This window comes from Amblyomma maculatum, chromosome 2 (genome assembly GCF_055883805.1).
Source record: "Amblyomma maculatum isolate TAMU_Amacu chromosome 2, ASM5588380v1, whole genome shotgun sequence".
NCBI lineage: Eukaryota > Metazoa > Arthropoda > Arachnida > Ixodida > Ixodidae > Amblyomma > Amblyomma maculatum.
In genome coordinates, this window is record NC_139345.1 from 167314684 (window position 1) to 167326864 (window position 12181).

At 45.2% G+C, this 12181-nt stretch overlaps 1 protein-coding gene across 1 annotated transcript; it reads right to left on the reverse strand.

The window, feature by feature from the left end:
* Nucleotides 1–6859: 6859 nt before the first annotated feature.
* LOC146200378 (uncharacterized) lies at nucleotides 6860–9892 on the reverse strand. The gene is made up of 3 exons (XM_084592341.1): nucleotides 9881–9892; nucleotides 8591–8737; nucleotides 6860–7444 (listed from the first exon to the last, which is right to left on the reverse strand). Exons 1-3 carry the CDS (start codon nucleotides 9890–9892, stop codon nucleotides 6860–6862), a joined length of 744 nt encoding a protein of 247 aa, XP_084448467.1.
* Nucleotides 9893–12181: the final 2289 nt, after the last annotated feature.

Genomic DNA, 12181 nt, shown 5'->3' on the forward strand with positions numbered 1-12181 from the left:
TAGGTAGTGCAGGTCACTCCAGGTAGTTGGGCGCGATTGGCTAGTGTCTGTTCGGCTCGCTTCTTGCGCGCCGACTAATCGCGGAAACACTGTTTGAGTTCGGTGAAAAAGCGGTCCCATGTCGTCAGCGTGTCCTCATGGTTTTCCAACCAGACAAGGGCGGTGTCGGTCAGGAAGAATACGACGTTGTCGAGCTGAGTGGCGAAGTCCCAGCGGTTGTGACGGCTTACCCGTTGGTAGTGGCAGATCCAGTCGTCAACGTCTTTCCCCGATGCGCCAGCGAGGGGACGAGGCTCTCGGTAAGGTTGATAAAGGCCGGAACTCGCCTGATTTGGTGTGGGAAGAAGAGCTGGGCTAGGTTCAATCGGCGGTGGCATTGTAACGATGAGTGGCGGTAGTCCAGCTAGGCGGCGGCTACGACGAGGCTCCAGTGGTGCGTAGATGGCGAAATGACGTGGGATCGAAAGCGCACTCTCCACTAATAATGTAACACGCTTGCTCTATGTAACACAACTTTCTGAGCCCGAGATATGGTGTACACAAAACAGGCGGCACTTCCACACCCACTCTCTTCTTCGTCCAACTACCCCCGAGTTCCTTATCTTCGTTTATCATATGGACTGTAGCAATATATATTTATATATATATATATATTCTGAAAGAAAGCTCGACTGAGACGGTAAGGTCTTAACGGCAAGGCCAGCAATGCCTTGTCTAGCGTTTTAATCCGATGACAAAACCCAGGCGCGTGCCGGAGCCGCGGCGCCGCAGGACGATGACGATGGTATGTACAAATGAAAGGAGAAGATCATAGCATGTACAAATTAAAGAAAATAGGCTCGCAATCTGCCCGAGGGGTCGAAAGCGGTGAGCCTGGCCGCTCTTAAATAACCGATGCACCGCGGCGCACAAACGGTTTCAAGCGAGAAACATGAACAATTTCAGTTCCATGGTGGCGTCGATCGGATAGGGGATCAGCAGGCGTGACTTTGTAGTTCACTGCGGAAGTTTGGCTGATGACCTCGTAGGGACCAACATAGCGGTGGCAGAATTTGTCACTAAGGCCAAGGGTGCGCAATGGTGTATAAAGCAGCACTTCGTCACCAGGACGAAAAGAGACCACGTGATGTGTAAAATCATAGCGACACTTGCGGTCTTCCTGGTACGCTGCTATGTTGAGGCGGGCAAGATGACGGCATCTGGCCACACCAGATAAGAACTGGGTAGGTACTGATGTGGAGTAGTCGGGCGAAGAGAAGAAGGAAGTGTCGAGAATAGTAATTGGAGGATGGCCATAAACAAGGAAAAATGGGGAGTAACCGGTAGTCCGCTGTACCGCTGTATTATAGGCGAATGTGACGAATAATAGAATAGTGTCCTAATTTAGATAATCTGATGTGATGTACACGGATATCATATCCGACAAGGTGCGATGAAATTGCTCAGTAAGACCGTTAGTCTGGGGATGGTAGCTTGAGGTGGTCTTATGAAAGGTGGATGACGCGTGAAGAACTTCGGCAACGAATGTCGATAAGAAGGCTGTCCCGCGGTCACTTAGGAGTACCGGAGGAGCTCCATGACGCGATACAATTGATGACAAAAAGGAATTTGCTGCTTCTTGAGTGGAACCAGTCGGTACAGGTGATGTCTCAGCGTAGCGTGTGAGGTGATCGACAGGTGTTATAATCCAATGGTTACCCCCATCGGAGAGAGGTAGGGGACAACATAGTCGATGCCGACTATGTCGAATGGTGTGGCGGGACAGGGAAGAGGTTGTAGAAGGCAAGCGGGCGAAGATGACAGCGGTTTACGAGGTTTGCACAGAGGGCAGGATGCGACGTATTTGGCAACGGTAGAAGATAAGCCAGGCCAAAAGAGTCGTTTTCTCACGCGGTCATAGGTTTTGTCAAAACCAAGGTGACCTGCAGTAGCGTCATCGTGGAGAGCCGCCAGTATACGTGGGCGAAGCACACGCTGCACGACTGGGATCCAGCGAGTTTCATCAGAGCAATACACGTAGCGGTGTAGAATGCCATCTTCGAGCTTGAAATTGCGAAGCTGTCGGCCAAGCCTAGCATTGGGCGGGTCCGAAGCGACGATAAGGCAGTCGATGATGGGACCGCAGTAGGCATCGGCTAATTGCTGTGAGCGGAGAGCGGAGAGCGTGCTTGTTCTCACAGTCGTCAGATGAAACTGTTGTGATATACGTCGGGCAAAGAGAGGGTCGGCTCTGCTCAGAGGCGGAAATGCATTGGGAAGGAAAACAGCAAGCTTATTCCGAAAGTGGAAAGCGACGAAGAGCGTCGGCGTCTTGGTGTTGGCGAACAGATTTAAAAGTGACGTCGAAATGGTATTCTTGCAGGCGTAGAATTCAGTGGCTATGTCGGCCTGTCAAATGTTTGAGTGAAGACAACCAGCAAAGAGAATGGTGAGCGGTCACAACTGTGAAGTACCGACCGTTTAGGTAAGGGCGAAATTTTTGGACAGCCCAGACGACGGCAAGACATTCCTGTTCGGTAATGGTGTAGTTTTTCTCAGCTGGAGTCATAGTCCGACTGGCAAAGGCAATCACTTTCTTACGCGAAGTTGCATCACGCTGAAGAAGAACAGCGCCAAGAGCGTGACCACTGGCATAGGTGTGCAGGATAGTTGCAGCGCTGTCACTGAAGTGGCCAAGAACAGGATCTGATTTGAGAGCGTGCTTTAGGTCAATAAAAGCAGTTTCGCACTGTTCAGTCCACACGAAAGGGCTGCGTGCTTTAGGTAGTTCATAAAGTGGAGCAGCAATAGTTGCTCCAGCAATAATACACCAGCAATGCAGCAATAAGACACCAGGCCGAGGAAACTTCGCAAATCTGTAGTCCGTTGTGAACGAGTAAAGTTCAAGAGCGCGATAATTTTTTCAGGATCTGGACGAATGTCGTCATGCCTGACCAATTGTCCCAATGTTTTAACTTCCATCTGTGCAAAGTGGCACTTCTTGATGTTGAGCTGAAGGCCTGCTCAAGCGAGACTGGCGAGGACTTCATTCAGGCGCGTGAGATGGTCGTTAAAAGTTGCCGAAAAGATAACAATGTCGTCCAATAACATAAACAGGTTCTTCATTTTAGGCCGCAAAGTGGTGTCGATCCTTCCTTCAAATGTCGCTGATGCATTACAAAGTCCGAAAGGCATAACATTAAATTTGTAAAGGTCATCGGGGGTAGCGAAAGCGGTTTTTTCTTTGTCGTCCTCGTATATAGGTATTTACCAATAACCTGAGCGGAGGTCTAAGGTCGAGAAATATTCGGCGCCTTGAAGAAAGTCAAGGGCGTCATCAATTCGCGACATCGTATAAGTATCTTTGCGGGTAACTTTGTTCAGTGCGCGGTAATCAACACAAAGCGTACCGAGCCGTCCTGGTCTTGAACTAGCACTACTGGGGAGGACCATGGGTTTGTTGAGGGACGAATATTATTGCGACGGAGCATGTCATTTACATTTTCTTCAATTACTTTTTGTTCTGAGCAGGAAACCCGATAAGGCTGTCGGCGAACGATAGAGTTACCTTCAGTAATGATGCGATGGCGCGCAACACTAGTCCGTCCCAGTGGTGGGGAAGTGGCATCAAAAATGGCTTGGTGGTGTAGAAGCAATGCCAGCAGTTCTTGGCGTTGGTTCGGCGTGAGGTTAGGATTAATAGTAATTGTGAGAACAGAAAGACAGACGTCTGACAAAACACAATTTCTGAAGCAGAGGGGCAGTGACCACCATCAGGGAAAAAGGTTGAACATCCACCATGCAAGGCAGAGAAGTTCCTTTTGGGAGCACGAGGCATTCACGTGAAGTGTTGGGGGCCGCTACTGTCGCTGAGCCGTTGTGGAACCGGACAAGACTTGACGGGAAGGCGATGCCGCGTTCAAGATGACAATAAGATGGTGCTATGAGTACGTCCCTGTGGGTGATGTGGTCAAAAACAACAGTAAGCAGTTTTTCGCACTGAAGAGGCAAAACAGTATCAGCGGCAGCAACGAGGGGATGATGTTCAGAAAAGTCAGATGGAAAATCGCTGTCTGTCATATGAATAACACGGTCGCTACAAGAAATTAACACTAAAGCGGTTGACAAAAAATTACATCCAAAAATCAACAGATGCGGACAAGGTGAGAGCACAGCAAACTGCACATGATGGCGGATGCCGTCGATAACAGCTCGTACGGTGCACTTCGCTGAAAGGCGCAAAGGGACGTCATTGGCTCCACGGAGTTTAAGCCCATCATATGGTGTCACTTTTCGCAAACGGTAGCACAAATCAGCGTGAGTGACAAAAATTGCAGCCCCTGTACCAATAAAAGCTTCGACCGGTAAACCTGCAGCGAAAACAGCAACCATATATATATATATATATATATATATATATATATATATATATATATATATATATATATATATATATATATATATATATATATATATATTCCTTTTATATGGCTTCGTGAATCGTAATATTTTTATTTATTTTACACCTGCTGGCAGCAATTACTCTTTATAGCTGGTATACTTATAAATGCAGATTTTGGGGGAACGTATTTTCGCATTTCAACTGCTGACTCCTTACACGTACCGTCTTGATATCCAGTTTAATGTTTCATTTCATCAGTATGGGGGCGGGGGGGGGGGGGGAATTTCCTATGCAGCTGCCAGATATGCAACCTCATCCAATATTTACTTTAAAACGCCCAAAACGTTCGATGCTCAAATAAGCGTTATGTTTTGTGGACAAATCCTGCCAGTTTCTTTTTGTTCCCTGGGAGAATTAGCATAGCCTACTCGGATATAGCGTCTGGTGTTCCCACACCCGTTTCTTAAATGCAATTGAAGAATCGTTTATCTACAGTGTTCGGAACACACTACGTCGTGTTCGCGTAATCGTATTCAGGAGTTCTGGAACTCTCTTTTCTTAATGGGAAAGAATATGCCAGTGCAAGGCGCCTTTGGAGGATGACTTAAAAAAGGTATAATGTTCAAGTGCAGAATTCTATTAGGGGGCTTCCCGGAAACCTCCGCTGTAAGGTTGCACCACATTGAGCAAAATTTCTATGACGAAGAAAACAAAACACCACTGCTAAATTCTTCAGTATAAATACTGAGCCCTTCCACTGCAAGATGCCAGTGGGCGGGAAAAAATCAGTTACATTCTCACGCAAAGTTGAAGCAACAGTGGAGGCACACAAATGAGCCGTTTGCTTCCTTTGCAAGCATCACACAGGATCGCAGCTTGAGCATTTCGTCCCAACCGACGGAAACCCGGGAGCTCCTTCACCCTATGCTTTAAATAAAATGTTCAACCCTCTCTCACTCACTCTCTCTCTCTCTCTCTCTCTCTATCTGCCACACACACATACACACTCTAAGTCCGACTGTTTCGTAGCGGGATTCGCCGCGAGAACGCAAGAGAAACCGTCCATTACTATACCACGAAGAAGCTTGTAACAGCGGCTTCTGAATGCGCATAACAGCGCTGTTGTGCACTTTCATCTTTGTGCTGTCTTCGCGCGAGTAAATAAGGAATTCCAAAACCAACTCGCTTAATATATTACATTGCACTCTGAATGTCAACTAATTCAGAGGCGAAATAATATTTTTTGCAAAGTTTCGGAGCGTGAGCAGCAATCCTCCTCATCAACTACTGTTCAAGTACAAGCAGGACAATCAAAAAACGTACCCAAAGCATCTATACATCATGAGACGCTGCGCTGTTGGTCACTGTCCATTGTTTTGTCGCATACCTACTCGAATAAGCTATAGCGAGTTGCCTATATGCATTTAAACAAGGTGTATAGTATACCCTGTATAGATAACAAACAAACGTATGGAAAAGGATACGTGGACTATGAAATACAAAGTGAGGCAACCGCTAGTGACAATGAAGAAAGCATAGGGGTTATTCTATTTTGATAAATATGAAACAGTATTATATTAGCAGAGATAACCGAGTTTAGACACTAGAAGAAAAACTGCCCTATAAATCTTATGGGATGCAATCAGCGACATGTTTTTTCCCATACGTTTTAATTTATTATCGCTACGAATAACTTATTTGAAATTGATCAGCATAAAGGAAAAATCCACAGATACTTCCTTCATGCCAGGGCTTGCCGACTCGTTTTTCTATATATAGTGCAGCTAGAGCAAGTTAACTGCACAGACTGCCATGATGCAAGCGTTTTTTTTTCTTTCCTTTTTTTTTTTTTGCACAAGCAAGGCTGTTATATCGTTGCCGAGTTGTGTATACTCTGAGCAGGCCATAAAGTGACGAATCTGCATACGTGATACTAAGATGAGTATACGAATGAGTTGTTGAACAGAAAAATGCACCGACACTTGCTCTCAGGCAGCCTCTACGCTGCTCCAGCTTCGCTGTCTGTATAAGTTAAGGCGTTTAATCGCGGTTTGCATCATGTCTGCTGCTATAGTGCATTGCTATTGCAGACAGCTGCAGTGAAGGTGTTGCTTTCTCGATGTCTATTTGTTGCTCAACTACTACACAAGACTATTAATTTTTTTATTTTTATTTGTTTGCGAGAGAAAGCTGACGACTGCGCAATAGGCTCATATTTTATTATGATGCCCATTCTACGGGAGTTACATTCAGCAAAAATGTATAAAAAAAAGCATGCATTGTGTATTGAAAAATCATTTATACTACCACGTATTGGATAATAAATGCACGGAGAGTCTCAAGACTAGTCCCGTAGGAATTTCACGCATTTTTTTTCTGTAGCCCACGCTTTCATAATCACTGAAGGGTTTTCGTGGTAAGGCTACGATGTTTCATTGTTTATATATTTTGGTCTCCTAGGCAGACGCTGGCCTTCTGTTATCGCCTTCGGTACCCGTGGTGACCAGCAGGCCAACCGCCGGATCCCTCATATCCAGCTGCGACGTAGCGCCCAGCTGGATATCCAGCACCACGGTAGCCGTAGGGAGAGTACCCTCCGTTGCCATAGCCACCAAGGGCGCCACCTCCTCGAGCGTAGCCGACACCTGCGTAGGGAACGCGGCTGTAGGCTGATGCAGCGCCACCGTACGGTGCGTATCCGTATCCACTGTTCCCGCTGTATGCACCGCTGTAACCGCCTGCCACACCCCTGGCACCGTACGCTATCGGAGCAACCCCGGGCCTTGAGGCTGCTGCGCTAGCGGAAACTGGTGGGACGACCGGCGCGGCGTTGAAGACTACGTCGGCGCTGGCACCCGGTGCGGTGCCTGGCTCGTTCGTGTCAACCGTGGCCCGGAAACCGTTGGCGTCGGCGATGTAGTTCACTCTCCGGAAGAGGCCATTCACATCGCGGTAGCCGTACGATCCAGTCTTCATATTGCTGGAGTCTCCTTGCTCGCTGCGTAACTGGCGATTTCCGTACTCGTCCACCGTGTCATAGCCGAAGCTGTACGGCTGAGGTGGCTGCAGAAGACAGGTGATAATGTTAGAAAGTGGCAATTATTGGGCCTCGAGTATTTCACTTGATGCCTTAGAGCGCAGTAAATGGCTTATTTTGCTATGAATTCGAAGTTTTAAGTTTATTCCTCCCTTCCGTCCGGTGGGAATAATTTGCAAGCCAACATATAATCTAAGATTGGGGAATTGTCCTTTTCCGATAATACACCGAGACGGCCAGGTTTTTTGAAACAAGTTCAGTCTTAAACGGCTTATACAAATTCATTTTGACTCGTAATAGCTACCTCCAGATTGAAATATAGCAGATCGGCAGTGTCCGTATTGTCACACAGCTAAAAATGACAATTGGAAAAAAAAATATCGAGCAGTTAGCGAGGCCATGAAAAGAAGTGCAGAATATGTTTCTAATTTCTCTTGCTTATTTGAACTGGAATGATAATTAGGCCTTCTATTTCACGTCAACAACAGGAACAAAACATCCTCGCTTCGCTGATCTTAGCCTTGCTAACTGTTGGCTTCTGTCATATGAGTGTATTAGACGAGCCTCTCATTTCCTCTCATTTGACTGCGTAAAAAGTACTAATTTGAGTTTTAAACAGGTGGAAGTATGCCGTCTGAAGCCGAACTTCTTCACCGTGCACCAACCAAAGAGGAATCAGTAGGCCTTTATTTTACCCAAATTGAAATAGCCCTTTCTTTAGTAACCGTTCATATCTGAGGCAACATGAACTTACGACAAATGAAGTAAATGCCATTTATTCTATCTGGAATATATTTGGCATTGAAATTCAGTGCATTCTAAATCAAACTTGAGTGCTTATATGGTTGGGTTCTGATATGACAATATAATAAAAGCACGTCTCGTTGTTAAAAGAACGCTATGTGGAATTTGGTATTCTTCAAACTATCAGGATTTTGCGTACGTGAACCTGGTCAGTGTGGGAAATGAGACGCCCGCACTGCTTCTTTATTTAATGCACTGGCAATTTCGGCTCAGTACATTGTTGCCCATTGAGCTGACAGCTGCGGAGTTTTTCTCCTTTTGGGAGTTGTAAGTTGTGTCCCGATCAATGAATCAATAAATCAAAACAATCTAAAGTGACGGTGAAAAGCAATAAATTTAGTACTCTTGCACTAGTATAATTCAATTACAGAGGCAAAGTCAGCGTAGCCCCGATAAGGAGTAGTAGCTACTGGAGCAGCATAGCCGCTGTAGATCGCTCCAGGATACCCGGCGGCTGTCTGGTGCTCATGAAGCCCATAAGCTTGCGCCACCAGAAAGAGGGCGAGGAGTTGTACCTGAAAAAAGTCCCGATAATTGGAAGTTTATCAACTCCGGACAAGAAGCCGTATTAGCCGGATGCCGTCAAGTTTCTTAGAACCCTGTGAATTTGATTCGTTGTGCTATGTGCTACATTATCGTGAAATTTCTTTGTAACGTATGCTATAGTAGATTAAGCTTTCTGCACGGGCCGAACTATTTTCCTATCCCACGTCACATTTGCGGTCAGTTCAACGAGCTTTTGTTCGTGAACACGACAGCCTCTTAATACCAACATTTTACGTTATACTCCGGCCCAGCAGATTTCAAGCACGAGCACTGAACTGCGCAGGCAATTCATTTAAGGACAGTTCTGAGGCCATCATCATGTGCTAGATTTTTGTTATATATACTTGCGTTCCTGTAGTGCTTCCGCTCCTGTTATATTGCGCTTCTTTTCTCAATGCCCGAGGCTGCTCCTGTTAGAGGTCCACAACCGTATGTTCAAATTGGCACAATAAATGTCGGAACTAGGCCGATTTTGCGAGTTATCGCTCGAATCCTAATTGGCCGCGAGAACCAAAACAAATTAATGAGAAAGCTAACGTACCATAACATGAAAGCACATCACAAGTGAGCATTTTAGCGGTAAAAAGGGAGTCGAGACTTTAGGTTAGTTCAGTTCCGAACCTCTGGATCCAACGAATACAACTTCAAAAATATAGAAGCTAGAAAACAATATTCGCTTGCTACCTTTTGTTTTTGGCAGGAAACCGTTAGCGCAAAAAGAGTTAGACAAACAACAGCGTTTCTGACAGCCTGAGTAGCTTTGGGACATTCAAATCCTACAAACCAAACCAAACCAAACCAATTAAATCATTTCATTTTTTACGCAATTACCTCATTATTAGAATTTCTTCTGTATGTTTTGTAGTAAGTATACGTTACCACAATCTAAAGCAACTCATTTCATAACCTGCTCTAAAAAGAGTGCTCCTCGTTTGATTCCACCAGCGTATTTTCCTTGTGGGTCGGCGCTTACTCTCCTACTTGTTCATCACAAGAAGGTGTCAAGCTTGCCTACGATATTGACCGCACCGGATAGTATAAGCTTGGATACGTGATAAGGCTTGTTTGGTTCACATCTGTTTTCAAACTCTGGTTGAGTTGCCATTCCTCACCTTTGAAATCATAGCGGCTGCAAAAGACGCCAGGCGAAGCTGCTGTTCCAGGGGTTGAGAGCAAGGCGGAGACAAATGTCTTGTGGTGGCGTCTCCACTTCGTCAGCGAACTTTTATACCGCCGAGCTGAGGCATATGCGACGCGTGTCGGTGACATAAGCCACAAAAAATATAAAGAAATAAATGCGAGTTCAATTTTTTTGGTGCTGCTCTCCCTGTTTTCGCATTTTGAAAGATCCTTCCACCGTCGCGCTATTGCGTAGGCGGTCCTTCACGCGTACCTCTTAGAGCTCGCATGCCGCACGTCAATCACCTCAACATGCGTGAAATTGTATCACGCCTTCCCTGATTTTGCAACCACGATCTAGAGACACAACTGCCCGTTCATTTTTTCTTTATTAGTATTACTACTGAAGAGATCGAGACCTTTCGCTACTGCAATCGCACATTATACACCAGTCCTCTTGACATTGTGTTGTCCAGAAAGCTACTGAACGAAGAACTCATTTGCTAACGGGGATTTACTCTCGCTGCGTTCTGTTGACATGTGGTTTGTTTCTTCACTGCTATGTCCTAAGTTTCCCACAACTAATTTTTTCCCAATGAATTTTACCTTGCGGTGCATTCCATTCTGTAAAAAATATCGAGTAAAATGTCGATCTGCTTGCGTAGATTAGGATACCTTACACTTATTGTATCATTTTAGGTCACTTACACAAACAACATTAAAAAATATCGCGTGCATTTCAATGGTGTTTTGTTGAGCATTATCTCCTTTGTCTTGGACACGTACCGTGTTTAGGCAACCTCAAAGAATATTATTTAAACGAAATAACGGGTAACGTATAAAGCCGAAAAGCACATCGCTCCATGTCTAACTCAATGTACCTTAAACGCGATTGTTATTGCGTCAGTTCTTGTCACTTACACAGATAGGATACAAATATGCTGCTAATAAGACAGGGGTGGAAGGGTGCAGCTTCTTCTGTTAACGGCGTTCGTATAGTGTACTTTCCATCTTCACACCTCCAGATTTAAGAGGTTTTATATTTTGTTCAAATCATCAAGCAATTGTTGTTTCATAACCGACAATATATATTAGCGTAACTATCTCGAAACCTCAGAACACTTACTTAGGGCTTCAGCTCAACGCTCTAAATTGACATGTTTTAACAACGACCATGCAGTTATTATCCGTGTGTTTCGCTTATCTTGCTTTAATTTTTTGTTGTTGTTTTCATAAGGCGTTGGCGCAGGTTCACTCGATCGCCCCTTATTAAAAGTTAGCGATGCTCCTGCAGGGTAAAGAGCCATAAAATATAATCGCTTTCTGTATTAAAAAAGAGCAATTCCCAGCATGTGGAGAGTACTCTCAATGTTTATCCACAGTAATAAATCTCACCTATTCCGATTTACCTCCATCGCAGCCAATTCGGCATTTAATTCTAATTATCTGCTCCAGCTTACCCTTAAGGGCTTTTCTCCAACGAAGCATAAAATTATATTTTCAGGTGTCGGACCACATTTTTCGAGCCGAGGCGCTATGCAAGGTGCCTCGAGTTGGACTAAACTCGGGATCTCTCCGAGCTCTGGCGACGCCTTCAGGTAATAAGCTAATGCTCTCAACACATGAAAAGTCAAACCATTGTTTTGTCCAAAGTCAGCTGCCGTTTAGCGGCATTCGTCGTGAATCAAAAAAGTACGACTCACGTGGGCACACCTTTGATGTATTCTTTACCTTGTTTTCAGTTCCACAGTGCATTACATGTGGAGATATTTTGCAGAAGAAATATATTAGTGCGTGTTTTCAGCGCTTTACGGTACTTTAAAAACATCTCATACAGTGTAACATGTGTACCGAAAGCGCTTTAATACAACGTGTAGTTTAGAATATTTTGATTTATCCACGAGGAAATGCTAGGACCGCGTAATCGGCTGTGGCTGCTTTTATTTCACACAAGAATTCCACACGAAATGGAGCCTCCCCTTGCCACGTGGCCTGGAACACTGCGCACGTGATTGGAATGAGGCGATCCCTTGAAATCGAACTTTTCCGAGTAATATGCCAAAAGGTCTGCCCCAACGTGTACCGCGCTGTCTGAGAAGTGGCGAATGCTCTTCTGATTCTCCACGTGCAGAGCAAAGATAAGCAAGTTCGCCTACGTGTCTGCTCCTCTTTCAATAGCCTGCCTAACTTAAACATGGTACTCTCTGTACTTCTGACCTTTATAGACCTTCAATTGGGAGGCACCTTCATTTCAGTGCATGCGCCTTCAACACATCCCACAAAGCCAATAATGC